Here is a 16,581-nt window from a genome sequence, read left to right on the forward strand (position 1 = left end):
ATCGGATTGTCGTTGGTGGTCTCGGGTGTTCAACTTAGCAAATAAAGTTTTAAATAACACTACTTGTTATGAGTAGGTTTGTCAGTTGCCCCAAGATATTATTTTCCCTTATCGGAAAGCCACGTGGTTTGGCCTTATGCGATATGCAGTGAGTAGCGCTAGGGGACGCTTGACCGGGTGGCGCCCTAGTACATAGAGGGCTGTTGCGTTCCCTGGGCTGGCCCCGAAATTCGTGCCTCTGTGCCGCCATATCCTCTGGGTTGCCCCAGACCCACAGTGTACCCTCAGGGGTTTTTGAAATTTGCTGTGCGGTACCTCCCTCCTGTAGAGCCCAACTTACCTCAGTATGCAAGGGAAGTCAGGCCAGTACACATAAAGACCCTCTAAATTGTACCTCCTGGGATGATGATTTCTACCAGGCGGTGGATGACTCCATCTACAAGGCGGTGGATCAGGCGATAGTGCCCCTAGAACAACGAATGACGGCGCGTTTGGATGAGGCGTACGCAAAAATTGCGGTCCTCATTCCGGCGCCTGCCCTGGCTTCGGATCCTTCCCTGCCAGCGGTCCCCCCCCCCCGCCTAAGAAGCCTTGTACTGAGGGGATTGATCCGGTGGCCTTTGATAGGGTTAGGCACGCCTTTAAGGCGCTTGAGGACCCCCTACCCGCCCCGCCCACCGGTGGGTGTCCCACCGCCTACTCCCCGTACTATGTCCCCGGAGCCACGGCAGGATGACGATTCTCCGGACTCGGAGGAAGAGGCCTGCTCTTCTAGGTCGTGGCTCCCGTCCCAACCTTCCACATCCGCGGGCCCTTCGGACATGTTGGATCCGGACGATATTGTCCACCCACGGTCCTCTGAATGGGTTCCGGGGGATAAGGTGGCCTTATATGTGGCGAACCGTCTCCGAAAACCAGTGGACAAGGAAGCTCGTAGCCGCCTTAGGGCGGAGTGCCCCCGCCCTTCCCTGGAGGGAAAAGTGTCACTGACCCCGGACATTGACCCTAAAATGGCCACTTTTCTCGCTAAGTTTGTTAAGGATCCCCGGAAAGGTATAGATCGGTCCTGGCGTACGTGCCAGGACAAACTTCTGGACGCAGTGGGCCCTATGACCAAAATCCTCGACATGGCGGAGGAAGCTAAGGTGTCGGGGGACCTCATTTCTCCGGAAATCTTATCTAACTGGGCGCAACGCGCCATTATTTTCCTAGGCAATGCCAACTGCGCCCTCTCTACAGAGGAGGAGGTCACTGCTAATCAAGATTGACCCTAAGCTGGGTGACCTCGCCTCTTCTGAGGCGGGCGCAGTGGCGCAGGGCGGTTTGTTCGGAGATCCTTTTATTAAGGAGCTCGGTAAATTTGTGGCTACGTTTACGTCACTGGACCAAGCCCAGTCCAATATTAAGAAAGTGTTTGCCCCTCGGGTTTTTGAAGGGGCCGGACGAGGCAGGGGCCGCTCGTTCGGTCGAGGCAACCCCTCCGACAGAGGACAAGGCTCCGGACGCGGGCATGGTCAGGAACACAGCTCCCCCTTCAATAACTTTTACCCCACGAGAGGTCAGAAGTTCCGAGGACGTGGGGTCTATCGAGGTCAGCAACAGGGTGGAAGAGGCGAGTGTGCTACCCTCTGCGAGTTTGCGGGTAGGGGGTCGCCTGGTGCAGTTCTTCCCAGCATGGCTTTCCCTTACCAAGGACGCCTGGGTACTACAGACGGTTCAGGGCTTCCAATTGGAGTTCCATGGCCGTCCGCGGCAGCCCCAGCGCCCTCATCCCATTACGTTCTCTCAGCGCGATGCAGAATTGGTGCGCGACAAGGTTTTCGCCCTCCTTCACAAAGGGGCGATTTGCCGCGCGTGCGAGCACCCGGACGGCTTCCTCAGCAACATCTTTTTGGTCGACAAAGTCGATGGAGGCCGCAGTCCGGTTATCAATCTAAAGAAGTTCAACGAGTGGCTGGTGTACCGCCATTTCAAAATGGAGGGAATCCATCTCCTGAGGGATGTGGTACGACCGTCCGACTGGATGGCCAGGCTAGACTTAAAAGACGCCTATCTGGCGGTCCCGATTTTCCCTCCGCACCGTCGTTTCCTCCAGTTCAGGTGGGACGGACAGGTGTACGAGTTCACCACGCTGTCCTTCGGGCTCTCCTCAGCGCTGTGGTTTTTCACAAAGGTGCTGCGCCCAGCGGTGGAGACCTTAAGTGCACGCGGGGTCAGAATGATAGTATACTTGACGATATGCTCTTCATGGACCAGTGTCCGAGGCGCTTATCGTCCCAGCTGCAGTTCGCGGTGGACCTATTGTAGGGTCTAGGGTTTGTTATAAACGAGAAGAAATCGCTCCTAGTCCCAGCTCAGTGCGCAACCTTTCTCGGGTTCAGCATAGACTCGGTCTCAGCGTCCTTGAGTCTTCCCGCCCGGAAAATGTCAAAGATTTGTCACGAGTTGCGCCAGACCCTGGCGAAGCTGCTGATATCGCTGCGTCACCTAGCACGGATAGTGGGCCTGTTGTCGTCTTCGATTCAGGCCATCTTCCCGGGCCCGCTTCACTACCGGGCCATGCAGCAGTTGAAAGCATATCACCTCAGGAAAGGTCTCACGTACTCGCAGCTGATTCCGCTGTCGGAGGACGTGAGGGACGAAATGCGATGGTGGCTGACGCACATGGAGGCCTGGAATGGTCGTGCGATATTTGGTTCCTCCCCAGACATAGTGATAGAGTCGGACGCCAGTCGTTCAGGTTGGGGGGCCAGGTGCGGAGATTTCTCCACGGGCGGCGCCTGGTCTGCCCTCGAGCAGTCGTTACATATCAACTGTTTGGAGTTGCTGGCAGGTTCCTTCGCGGTCCAGTGCTGGACCAAGGATCGGGTCCAATTGTGTGTCCTTCTGCGGATGGACAACGTGTCTGCGGTCCGCTATATCAACCATCTGGGTGGCACCAGATCCAAGATGCTGGCGGATCTCGCGCGCGACTTTTGGCACTTTTGCCTGGACCATCAGGTCTCGGTCACGGCGGAGTATTTGCCGGGCCGTCAGAACGAGGTGGCCGATTGCACTCCCGACACCTCCTGGATGCCAGCGTGTGGAAGCTGGACCCGCGGGTGTTTTCCCAGTTGATGGACCTGTGGGGTCTGTTTTCAGTGGACCTATTCGCCTCGCGGCTGGACCACCAGTTACCAAGGTATTTCAGTTGGCGCCCGGACCCGTCAGCGGAGGCGACCGATGCGTTCCTCCAAGACTGGTCGAGCGAGCAGTGTCAGCGTTGCTGCGCCGTCAGTCAGCGCAGGTGGTGATGATTACGCCTTGGTGGAGGTCTCAAGTTTGGTTTCCGGTTCTTCTGGAACTTTCCTGGGATTTTCCAATCCTACTCCCCCACTCTCCTCACATTCTCCTGAATCCGGACGGGAATCCCCACAGGTTGGTTCAGGAAGGCTCGCTGAGACTGATGGCATGGTGGATCTCCGGCGTCGCTGGTCTCTCCCAGGCCTTTCGGGAAAGAGGATCTGCTCTCTAAGGCCTGGGCGGACAGCACCGCCAGGAGATACCGGTCAGCATGGCATAGGTGGCGTCGCTGGTGGGTGCAATGGGGTTTCGATCCCGTGGGGACGGATATAGTCCATGTCCTTAACTTCCTTGCCTCCTTGGCGGAAGAGGGTTTAGCCTATAGGTCTATCAATACTTTCCGCTCGGCCATATCGGCGGGGCATGACCCGGTACAGGGTTCCCCGATCGGGGAACACCCTTTGGTTTGCAGACTGTTGAGGGGGATTCGCCTCTCGCTGCCACCAGAGCCGTGGTATTCAGTCCTGTGGGACGTCAACAGGGTTCTGAATTTGTTTCTTTCTTGGCAGCCGAACAGGTTTTTGTCTCGCAAAGAGCTTACTGCTAAACTAGCGATGCTATTGTGTTTAGTTTCCTGCAGACGAGTCTCAGATGTGCGTGCGCTCGATATTACAGCACGGGTGTTTTTCCCGGAAGGGGTGTCCTTCACAGTGAGCAGGAGAACTAAGACCCTTACGAGGGTTATTTCATATCCGGCTTTCCCGGATTCCCCCAAGCTGTGTGTGGTGCAGTGCCTCCGTGCATATGAGGATATGCCTGATGATACTCGCCCTCCGGGTGAGAGACAACTGCTAATTGCCCTACGGAAACCGTACAAGGCTGTTTCTTCCCCGACAATCGCCAGATGGGCTCGTTGGGTGATGCAGGAGGCGGGGATTGATACGAAGAAATTTGGTGCTCACTCGGCACGGGGAGCTATGGCCTCGAAGGCTTTTGTGCTAGGGGCTCGGTTGGAGGACCTGATGAGGGCCGCGGATTGGTCCACAGACTCCACGTTCAAGAGGTTCTACTTTAAGCCAGTAACAGAGATGGCTCGGCTAGTTGTCGATCAGCTTTGAACTGGCATAATCTGAAGCCTCCGGTCCTGCCATAGAATGAGAATTTGCCTAGCCTTAGTGCTGGTAAGTTCCAATTCTATTAAGGACTCGGAGGCGAGGATTATCCCCCCAAGGACTTCCTCGAAGTGGACCCTCCCCGTACAGAATGTAAGTAACCTGTTTACGGAATTCAGGAGGTTGACAATGCTATTGTTCTGTGTGCATTGATGCTGCGTACCTTGTTATATTCAGGAAGGTCAGAGTCGGATTCTGAGGTTTTCTTGCAGGGAATGATGGTCAAAACAGGACGCGTGAAGTTACCGGACTGAGTGCTTCGCGAGAAGGAAGTGGATGCAAGGCATGATGGTTGCTGCTGGTGCATAGAGACTAACAAAGGACTTACTATTCAGTTTCCTGTTTTTTCCCTGGTGTTCATGGGAAAAGTAGTTTTTACATGTTTTTTCTTGCTGCTGTGAGAAATAAAGTGAAGAAAGTAAGGCATAATCCTCGCCTCAGAGTCCTTAATAGAATTGGAACTTACCAGCACTAAGGCTAGGCAAATTCTCATTCCAGTTGATAACTGACCAGCGGTGTGCACTTAAATCCAACAACACAAATACATGCATTTTGTCTTATTAATACTGTCAGGACAAAAACTTCACTTCATTAGTTTCAGTTTATCATCGGAAACAGCAGACTTGAATAGTTAACCTGTTCAACACGACAACCACGGTATGGAAGCAGTCATGTAACTTATGAACCGTTTGACATAGAAGCAACACTTTTTAAATGAAATCTCCAAATTAAGGAGCAAATGGTAGATAATGACATGAGTGTGATAAAGCCATAATTAAGCACAATATGCTGCAGCCCAAAAACCACGTAACTCCAGTGGGCCTGCTTAAAGTACATTACGTGTAAATATCTGCAGCAGTTAGAGAGAGATTTACAGACTGTGGGAGATATATTACCAACCTAGTGGTTAGTTTAAGACAGCCACTCCCCTTTAAATATGAAGGATCGATTGTGACTTCTACAGCTTGAAGTTACATAATTCAGTGTCACTTACCAGTGTCTTATCGAAGAAGTCAAGCCTGCCACCTTATGGTTTTACAGTAACACCTGTCATTCACAATACTGAAAGCTCGCTCTCTTATCAAGTTTCATAGTAGGAGTTTACAAATAGGGGTGGTTAATGAACTTTGAAACTGGTGGCCGTAAATGCCTGCATCTTATTACAGTTTTCAGGTAGGTCTACAGTGTGCTTTCCTGAAGATAAATGTAAAAATGTGTGCCAAAGGGTACATTATCAGCAAATTTTTCACAAAACGCCATCGAATTTGAAGGGACAACACTTTCTGTTTCCCACTCCCTCTCATATTCCTTCTCCCCTGCCCCATTTTTCTCTAAAACTCACTTTCTCCTGGTCACTCATGCACACTTCTCTCTAAGCCCTTTTTCGAGTTCTGTTTCTCTCACGCATATCTGCCGCTTCTGTACCATGCTCTCACCTGTCACATCAACCCCAACCCTTTACAGCAACTCCTTCCCTATTTTTAGAATTCCTTTTTATATTGGTGTTATTTATTTACCACCTCCCCTCCCTCGTAACCTATTTCCAATTTTCTGGTTCTCAAGCGCTGCAAGGTAATACGGATACAAGGGCGCTATGCAAATAGATTCACTCCACTGCAAACAAAAAAACAATAGTAAAAAGACATTAGCATTTACAACACTATTAGCTCTAACTTTTACAAATGCTAGACCGACTGCATTGCAAATGCTTATTGTTTTAATGTTAATAAAAAGCAAATGGCATGAATGAAATAGGATTATAGCACTCTAACATCTATCTTCCAGCACTATACACAGCTGCCTGAGAACCCGGCTGGGGAAGTGGAAGGGGGCATGGGCTTATCTGACCACCTGTAAAAATGAGATGGTGGGGACACAGGAGGTATGCTTTCCCAGGGCTCGGCCTACAACCCCAGAAATAAAATAGTACCACTGAGACCTGAACCTTAATGTTGTTTTGGCAATTTTTATCAATGCGCACATTAGCTTTATGAAATGCTGAGAAGTAAGCTAAATGCGAAAAAGTAAATAAAGGCAATTCAGTTCACAGTACATGTGTTGTATTATTGGTCACACATTCCCCATCAATGGACTTGTTTTTTTTTTCTCCTTATCCGGCACTTTAATGCAGTAAAGGAATCTTGAATGTTGTGTCTATACCTTGCCCAGCGGACTGAAAGCTGCCCAATCTACTGAAAACCACAACCATTTCTTGTTTATGCAGGGAAGTCACCCCCCCCCCCCCACACCAATATCCCTCCCACTACTCCCTCTCTCACACCACTCTAGGTCTCTCATGCAATAATCCAGAATTTCTTATATTAGTTCACTTCAGGTCTTTTAGCACTTTCTTCACCATAACTTTAAAAAAAATCCAAACCACAAATACCTCCTCCTTCTTCGAGTCTCTTCTGTGCACACGCAGCCTCTTTATGCGTCTATAACTTGTCCCCTACTTTCTCACACACTATTTTTGGTACTCTAGGCTTCATACACAAACTACACCATTCCCTATCCATCTAATTTTCTATCTATTTTATACAACTCTCACCTCCTATTGATTCAACATGCCACAGAAGTCCACTACACAAATACACTACAGAATTCCACCCCACACAATTCCAAATTGAACCAAATAATTTCTCTACAAACATCATAATTCACTCCATGACAAAAACACAAATACAAACAATCATTTACAACACCAATAGCTCTAACATTCACAAATGCAAGGCATGTTGCATTGCAAATGCTTGATTCTCACTGTAGCCTCTCTGTTCTCTTCTGTCTTTGCTCTTATATAACATAACCGAGCATGCACACTGCACAGTCGCTCCAGCAGTCACTCCAGGAAAAAAACTGGGATTACAGAGACAAAGTAAAATGTGGCAACCACTGTATACGTTTTATTCGTACAAGGTTAAACTATGCTGGTTGCACTTAGACAATAGACAACACTTGTTGGCAACGGTAGAGTACATTTACACAGGGAAGATTCATTCTTCTTATTAGTCTGTGACAGGGAAATACATTTTAGAGGAGACGAAAAAGGTTTCAATGTTATTTTCAGCCAACCTGGAGACTCATTGCTTTATAAAGGGGCAAATCAGAGAAGAAGCCAACTCACGAGAATGCTGCTGCATGGCTTCCTACGTTTAGAGTGGTTTGTAAACCTGATAACCTGAAGTAATTCCCCGAAAAAACTACCTCGAAAACACACCTTCTTGGAGTTGCAGGTTTCCGTCTTCAGTCTCCACCACTTTCTGTTGTCTGGAAAGGAAGTATGAATATATGAATATTTTCTTCTGTTGAGGATTGAAATTATTTAAATTCTTGAAAATATCTTATAGCATATGTCATATGTGGATGTAGCGCAAATGCCTGTCCACATGCTAAAGAATAGCAGAAATCTATACACCCAATTTATGTAGATCCCTGTGCTACTTCCTCAATTGGCATTAAGAATTTTGGGATTGCTGTGCAACATTAAAAAAAAAAAAAAAAAAAAAAAATGCTTGGAGGAAAAAGATTTTTGGGAACAACACGGGTTTCTTTGAGGTGTGTGCGCTTTTTTTTTTTAAAGGCCTTTCTTTTTTCCCCCTCAATTTGTTAAACAGAGCCTGAAAGGTGCACATTGTTGAATCATGGCAGTGGAAAACAAGCTTTGCTTTCTACTGCTGTGATATAATTGCAGTAAATAATCAGATTTTTTTAAAACCTGTTTACGAAAGTGAACAGATATTTGACCCATACACAGGGAGAATTAGTGCAAAGAAACCATATGCTTTTGTAAGTAGATTATTATTGATATACCTTAGCAAACATCTCAATGTTGAGAAGATTGAGATTCAAGCATAACAGGAGCTTTTAATTTTTTTAGAATTTTTTTTGTACACAAAGTATTTCTATTCCATCAAGACTGACCAATATAAAAAAAAAGGTGATGTTCAAATACAAAAGACACAGCGTAAGATTATACATCTAACTAAAAACATCTGGAAACTAGATGGGCAACTTAAAAACAGAATTAAATGCTTCTTTTTAACGAGGGAACAGAAAATGTTCATTAAGTATTTTCAAAGAGAGTTTCCGGTGGCTTGGATGCCGCGGCGAGGAGAAGCGTGAGCGCCGAGCGCCGCAAATGAAACCCGCACTTCTCCTGAGTAATTGAACCCCGGACCCCCTCACGTGCCAACCGGGGATGGGCGAAGCGAGGGGGAGCTGAACCGGAGTGTTCTCACCCCTCACAACAGCGGAAAACCCGAGATCGGAGCAGGTATTGGGGCTGGTGGCAGCTTCAAAATGGCGGCGACAGGGACTGAATCGGCCCTGAGACGGTGCCGCGAGTTCAGGGCACAGCAGGTCAGATACTGGCGTTGGAGCGGCGAGGATCTGCTGCGGGGCCGGAGGAGGCGCACCGGCACTGAAGCGTTGGGGCCGCCGCGAGAGGAGCTGCTGCCCGGTCGACGCTGCGGAGCGGACCCACCTGCGAGGCTGCACTGAGGGGGGCTGAACGCTGTGGCAGCACAAAGGGAGGCAGCCTGCGCTGATGCGGGTTCTGGCCCTGGCGAGGGCAGCGGTGTTACTGACAGTGCCCGGGTGGCGGCAGGAGAAGCTACGGAGGGGGGACCCCCTCCTCCCTGGGACATCCAGGGCATTGTGAAGGGAGCGTTGGGGCCGTCGTAGAGGAGCTGCTGACCGATTGATGCTGCGGAGTAGAGCGGACTCCACTACGAGGCAGCACTGAGGAGGGCTGAGCGCTGTGGAGGACGACGGGAGGCTGCCTGCGCTGCTGTGAATTCTGGCCCCGGCGAGGGCAGCTGAGGTGCTGGCAGTACTTGGGTGGTGACGGGGGAGGCTCCGGAGGGGGGCCCCTCCTCCCCAGAACATCCAGGGCATTGCGAAGGGGCTCGAGGAGGCAGCTGGGCCCTGGCGAGGGCAGCGCGAAGGGGCTAGGCGGCCCGGGACGAGGCAGCCCCTGCTGGTGCAGCAGCTGAAGGTGGAGGCTGGACGGCCACGGAGCCGGGTGTGCCGAGTAGTGAGGGGTGGTGACCTGGGCTTGGGCCCCCCTGTTGCCCACTGCGGGACGCCAGGAGATTACAGAGTCGGCCTAGAAAATGTGAGGAGGAGGACCCATGCTTGGTGCACGCCCGCAGCGCTGAGAACTGTAGTTCCAGGGGAGCCGGAGAGTACTGGAGGCTCCACCAAGGGCTGAAACTTGGCCTGCAGTGGAGCTTGGAAAATCCAGCGGCGTGACGGGACAGTTGAGACCCGTGGAGGGTGATGCAGCCCCCAGGCTTGGGAGTCCACTAGATTGCGGGACCTGCTAAGGCCGCTCTGCCTGGACAGACGTAATACTCGAGTGGGCGGATTGTGCTGCGAAGAGTCGCTGTGTTGCCTAGTCGGATCTGGCGACAGGCCCTGCCTGCTGCCTGTTACTCTTCGGGTGCGTCACTACCACGTACCCTGTGAGTGAGTACCTGCAATTGGTGTCATGGGCAAGCCCAGAGCAAAGAAAGAAGAACACCCACCCTCTGACGCTGAATCCCCACCCCAGGCTGAGCAGGGGCTGCATGACATGCCATGCGACCAGGGTCTGCAGCAACAACTCAACAAGATCCTAATAGCAATAGCAGATTCCCGCACTGCACTGCAGCAGGACATTGCGCAGGTGGCGACGGGGCTGGGCCTTCTACGAGCTGACCACTCAAAACTGTCCGACAGGGTTAAGAGTGTGGAGGACACTGTCCAGGAGGTTGCGCCTGCGCAAACCGCGCTGGCCGTAAAGATGGAGGGGGCGTTAGACCGGATTGCAATACTTGAACGGCGAGCTGAGGATGCACAAGGAAGGAACCGGCGGAACAACATCCGAGTGGTGGGCCTGCCGGAAAAAAAATCAAGGTATCGGATATAGTGAGCTATCTGGAAGACTGGCTGCGGACGGTGGTGGCCCCAGAGTGTTTATCGACTTTCTATACCCTGGAACGTGCACACTGAGTCCCTGCGAGGCCCCCGGCCGGTGGTGGCGCGTCTGTTGCATTTTAAGGACAGGGACCTGCTTCTCAAGAAGGCGTGAACAGATGGCCCTTTTCAGGTTGATAATAGCAAGGTCACGCTGTTCCCGGACTATTCATTTGACACCCAGCGGCGCCACGCGTCCTTGCAGGCGGTCAAGAAGGAATTTCGAGCGGAGGGGATTCAGTACTCCCTGTTCTTCCCGGCTAAATTGCGAATAATCCTGGATGGGAAAACCCGCTTTCATGATACGCCAGAGGATGCGTGGGGTTGGCTGGAAACTTACAGAGCTGGCAAAGATGGTCTGGAGCAGGAGGAACGGGAAAGGGCTGCAGACTTACAGCCCGCAGATCGCAATGTATAAAGTACCGACGGAGGGGCGTGCGGAAACCATCTACCTCCCAAACGGACCTGGAGCGCAGAGAAGCACTGAAAGCGGTGACGGTGATCTCTGGCGAACAGCTGCTGCTTTCATTAGGAAGGTCGGGCCCGGACACTGACCGGGGTCAATCTGGAGCGGATTCTACAGCGGCGGACAGTACAAGTCTGCCGTTGGTTACTCCGGGAACAGCAGACGGACTACTAGATGAGTAACATTGTGGGCAGCGGGGGGGGTGGGGGAGAGGAGTTGTTGTGCCTATATGTTGCGAAAGGACTGTTGGGGTGAGCTAGCAATATGTAAATCTAGATTGTTTCTGGTTTGGATGTATTGGAGTGCTGCCTATGTAAATGAAGACGGTGTGGCTGCGGGGGGGGGGGGGGGGGGGGGTTGTTGTGGGGGGACTTTAGCTTTCGGGGATTTCTGGGGCGGTAATTGGTTGCTGTACTGATTGTTTGTGGATTATTTACTGGGCTCTAACCAACCCCCACCGGATGGTTCCTCGATAGATAAGCCTTGCATCGTTGTGTGATAGATGGGCTGGTTTGGATGGGATTCACTATGTTAGTGCCTGCTCTGGGGGCGATGGATGACAATGCGGGTGGGGAGGGACAGTTGGGGGCTGGGAAGGGAGGAGGTTGGGGGGGGGGGTACCGGCCGGCGCGGCTAAGGAACAGTGAGGAGTGTTTGTGGATTCTTTTGTATTTACAATACCGGACCATTACCTGATATGAAATGTGTGACCTGGAATGTGCGGGGATTGCACTCCATGCAGCGTAGATATAAAGTCCATTCTTATTTGGTTCAGAGGGGCGTGCAGATAGCGTTTTTACAGGAAACACATCTAACTAGGGCGGAAGGGTTGGTTCTGCAGCGTAGGTGGCGAGGACAGCTTTATTGCACCACTTATTCAGCATTTGCGCAGGGAGTGTTGATCTGGGTTAGAGCCGGGGTTCCCTTTCAGATGACTGAACAGCTGACAGACCCAGAGGGCCGGTATGTGGCAGTGAAGGGGCGACTGCATGGAAGAGAGGTGACTCTTTGTAGTATTTACGCTCCTAATGTGGAGCAGGCGTCCTTTTTTGAAGGCTTATCTGTGACCCTGGGGTCCTAATTCACAAATCCAGTGATGCTGGGAGGAGACTTCAACTCTGTGGTGGATGTGATGTTAGGATAGGTCCCACCCACCGTTGTCTGGCGCCCCGATTCATAAGTTAGCGAAGATCAGGGCCCAATGGCAGGATCATTGGGGGTTTAAAGATGTTTGGCGGGCTCAACACCTGGCTGAGCGGGATTATTCTTTTTACTCCGCTTTACAAGATTTGCACGTACGGCTTGATGTGGTTTTGTGTAGTCCGGGATTGGCTGCTATGGTAGCCAATAGCGAGTATTTATTGTGCACTATCTCGGAACACAACCCATTGCTAGTGAGTTTCTATTGGGCCAAGGAGCGCTCTGCTATCCCGACGTGGCACTTGCGCCCAGAGTTACTGGAGGATCCGATCTGAATGAGGGAATTGAGCTGTATTTTTCTGAGAATGAGGGTACGGCCACGACAAGGGCTTTAGAGTGGGACGCTTTTAAGGTAGTGACCCGGGGGTTTTGCATCACTAAGCAGGTGGGTGTGCGGAAACTGGTATTACGTTAAATAGAGGATGCTGAGACGTGAGACCACTCTGCTGGTTCTGTGGAGCAGGACGCGGTCCGGACCCTGAAGGAAGCTATAGCAGCGGTGGTGGAGCGCCTATGGTGCTTTGCTTACAGAGCCTATTTGGCCCGCGCGCACGCCGAACGTGATAAGTTGGGCACCTTGCTGGCGTGGCTGGCCAATCCCCTCCCCAGATGTATCCCTATCTTAGCGCCGACCTCTGACTCTGGGCTGTTGGAATACACGGAAGATCAAATAAACGATCGGTTTAGGTCCTTTTATGCTGCCCTCTATACGAGCCACTTACAGACAGGACGGGAGACATGCAGGCGTTCTTGGCAGACTTGGAGCTGCCTGTGGTGGAGGTGGAGCAAGCGGACTCCCTTGGACAGGATATCTCGATTCCCGAAATTCGTTGCGCCATTAAACAATTGACGCGTAACAATACTCCAGGTAGTGATGGGTTGCCTATGGAGTTTTATTCGGCTTACGTGGATGTGTTGGCTCCTAGACTGCTGTCCATGTATAGGGAGGTGAAGCGGTTGGGAGTGTTAATGACTTCGACTAGGGAGGCCATTATTATTCCCCTCCTTATGTCAGGGAAGGACCCCACGGACCCGGCGGCTTATCGGCCGCTGTCAATGCTCACTACTGACTAAGATTTTGAGTCGGGTGCTAGCCACTAGACTCCTCCCCCTTATGACGCGATTGATACAGCCAGTCCGGCTTTATTCCTACACGAAACACGGCTGGTAGCATACGTAGGTTGGTACGCATACTGAGTGGGGACTATGGTGAGGAGGATACGGCGGTAGTTCTGTCGGTGGACATTGCAAAGACGTTTGACAGCTTGGAATGGCCTTATTTATTCGCAGTCATGAGAGCCTTTGAGCTTGGAGAGGGCTATATCCGGTGAACCGAAATTTTATATGCATCTGCAAGCGCTAGGGTGCGAGTGGGTAGGGTAGTCTCCTCCTCGTATTTGGTAGGGCGTGGCACCAGACAGGGTTGCCCGCTCTCCCCGTTGCTCTTTGCCCTTGCCATTGAACCATTAGCGGCGCGTGCACGAATAGGGAAGGAGTTTCAGGGTCTGAAGAGCTGTGGACGCCTACACTATATTTCGCTGTAAGCAGACAACCTATTGCTTTTCTTGAAGGATGCGGGAAGGGAGCTCGTTGCATTGGTTCCCACATACCAGCAAAACGAAACTGACGAGTACATTTTTAGATTTGGGATTGTTGCTTGCCAAGAGAGATATTACGTCCCATTGGAAGGCGGCAGCGGGGCCTAGATGGAAGGCTGCATTACTCCTATGGGTGAGCAGTGAGGGCACAGTTCGCCTGCATCAGGCACATAGGTACCACAATGACAAAGCACTGGAGGGAGCACAAGAGTGGGAGGCCCTTATTGTTGAACTGAAGGGGGCGGATGCAGGATCTGAGTCAGAGATGGGGGCCTCGATTGGGGATGAGGACTTGCAGAAGAATACCCACCTTCGAGATGGAAAGCGCAGCGAGGGGTCCCTGTACCTCCACAATGGTCATTACATCTATTCCAGCTGTAAATTGGGAAACCAGGAAGGTCTACATAGTTGATTGAACCTAACACTATTACACATAATTTCTGGGTTGACGTGCCGGTTGGGTGGTTGCTGGGCAAGAGAGTTGGGGGCCGAATTGAGAATGAATCTGATGCATGGGGCATTATGGTAAGATTGTATTGCTTTATGTTGATATCATATGACTGTAATGGTTATTTTCGAGGGGGTGTCTACTGGACTTTTAAGATAGTACCTTAATTGAGCTGTCGTGCAGTAGGGGTTAATGCCTTGGTTATCCTGATATCTATCCGGAATTTGTTGAATGTGTACATGTTCAGTCATTCTCATGGGTGCCGTTTGTGTTTGAAAACAATAAAAAGATTTTTTTAAAAAAAAGTATTTTCAAAGAAGGTAAATCTAGACCTAAAAACCCCAGGTTTTCAAACTTTATTGACAGACTTAGTTCTCATATCTATTTTAAAAGCATATTCTTTTTGTTAAAACTAGTAATAAAACAAGAATTGGTATTACGCACAAGTTACTACTTGTGTAACGATCTATGTGTACGAGATATTAGTTAGTGATAGATTCCTTACCTTAGAATATCCCCAGGCGTCAGACTGGACCTGGAAAGTTTTGCTTAGCAGTACCCCTACGCGTCCGTAGGTGGCGTCCTGTGGCTCCGCGTCAGTCAATGGCATCGTAAGCGCCGAGATGATGTCACGGAGACTACTTAGGAACCACCCATGCGCACTGACAACAGTTCTGTACACGACTTTCCGCACCAGGAACGCACAGCCATGCAAGATACTGACCATTGGTGCATAAAACTAGGGCCCTAAATGGATGACCTCAACCCTAGAAATCAGTTCGTAGAACGGGGCGGATGGGAGGGGCGGTAAGGAATCGATCACAAACTAACGTTTCTTACAGATATATCGTTACACAACAAGTAACACGTGCATCTGAAAGAGACACGTTAGTGATAGACTCCTTACCTTAGAATACATACCCCAGCAATACTAACCACGGAGAACAGTACGGCCAAAGAAGCCATCTCCCCAGACTGGACTGTCAAGGCAGTAATGCTTGGTAAACGTGTGCAGCGAGGACCACGTAGCTGCATGACAAATGTTCTGCAAGGGAACGCCCTGTCCCAAGGCAGTAGTATCTGCAGTTGCCCTGGTCGAATGGGCACCCAGCCCCGGTCGAATGGGCACGCAGCCCCACAGGAGGTTCCTCTTGGCCAAGGAGTAACATGCTTTAATGCACAGAACGACCCACCAGGAAATGGTCCGTTTGTGCACGGCACAACCTTTTTTGGTGCCCACGTAGCCAACAAAGAGCTGATCATCCACCTGGAACTGTTTTGTATGCAGCAGATAGAATGCGAGCGCATGTTTTGGGTCCAGACGGTGGAGCCTCTCCTCTTCCCTTGAAGGATGCGGAGGCGGAAAGAAGGTGGGCAAAGTGATAGTTTGCCCGATGTGGAAGGGCGTGACAACCTTTGGCAAGTAAGAAGGACGGGTCCTCAGAACCACCTTGTCCGGATGAACAGAAAGGAAAGGAGGTTTAGAAGTCAGAATCTGAAGCTAACCCTTCTGGCAGAGGTGATAGCTACCAGGAAAGCCGTCTTGAGAGAGAGAAGACGTAAGGGAGAGTTATGAAGGGGCTCAAAGGGAGCGCACATCAGAAAGGTCAAGACAAGATTCAAGTCCCATTGAGGCATTATGCAAGGCACGGGAGGAAATGTGTGCGTAATGCCTATCAGGAAACGGTTAACAACCGGGGACTTGAGAGGGTTGATCAGAAAGCCGCAGAAAGGCGGAGATGGCAGAAAGATAACCCTTGATAGTGCCCAGAGGAGAGCCCTGCTGGGCAAGAGAGAGAAGGAACAGAAGGACCTCGGAAAGAGTGGCAGAAAGGGAATCCACAGCCTTTCCTGTGCACCATGCCACAAATTAGTTCCACCTGCAGGTGTACACCATTTTAGTGGAGGGACGCCTGGCTGCCAAAATCACAGACTTCGGAAGGAAGGTCGAAAGCTGTCAACTGTCGCCGCTAAATCTCCACGCATGGAAGTGGACACTGGACAGATTTGGGTGTAGGACCATCCCATGCTGCTGCGACAGAAGATCCTCCCGAAGAGGCAGATGGAGCGGGGGATCAATCGCCATGCTGAGTAGCTCGGGATACCAGTATCTTTGTGCCCAATCCGGAGCTACAAGGATGACCTGGGCATGGTCGCGCCAAATCTTCTTCAGCACTCTGGGCAGAATTGGTATAGGCGGAAAGGCGTATAAAAGTCCGCAGCTCCACTAGCGACGAAAAGCGTCGCAGAGCGAGTGCTGTCTTGGAAATTCCAACGCGCAGAACTGATGACATTGCACGTTTTCTTCGGTGGCGAATAGATCTAACCAAGGTTCTTTCCACTGCTGATTGAGACATTGCGCCACGTCCGAGTTCAGACGCCATTCATGATCCATCAAGCACCGGCGGCTGAGTTTGTCCGCCCTGGCGTTCAGAGAACCTGTCAGGTGTTGAA

At 50.9% G+C, this 16,581-nt stretch overlaps 1 protein-coding gene across 15 annotated transcripts in view; it reads right to left on the bottom strand.

Moving 5' to 3' along the window:
* The window catches only part of USF1 (upstream transcription factor 1), a 173,608-nt gene that overhangs the window by 79,181 nt on the left and 77,846 nt on the right, over positions 1-16,581 (bottom strand). For 9 of the 15 annotated variants that reach the window (XM_086945406.1, XM_086945401.1, XM_086945404.1 and 6 more), the window contains one exon: positions 7,675-7,724. In XM_086945406.1, the coding sequence (XP_086801532.1) occupies positions 7,675-7,724 (50 nt within the window). Of the gene's footprint in view, positions 1-7,581; positions 7,725-16,581 lie in introns of all 15 variants that reach the window. The other 6 variants (XM_086945410.1, XM_086945413.1, XM_086945414.1 and 3 more) reach the window with 2 other exon arrangements.

Source organism: Lissotriton vulgaris, chromosome 12 (assembly GCF_964263255.1).
Source record: "Lissotriton vulgaris chromosome 12, aLisVul1.2, whole genome shotgun sequence".
Classification (NCBI taxonomy): domain Eukaryota; kingdom Metazoa; phylum Chordata; class Amphibia; order Caudata; family Salamandridae; genus Lissotriton; species Lissotriton vulgaris.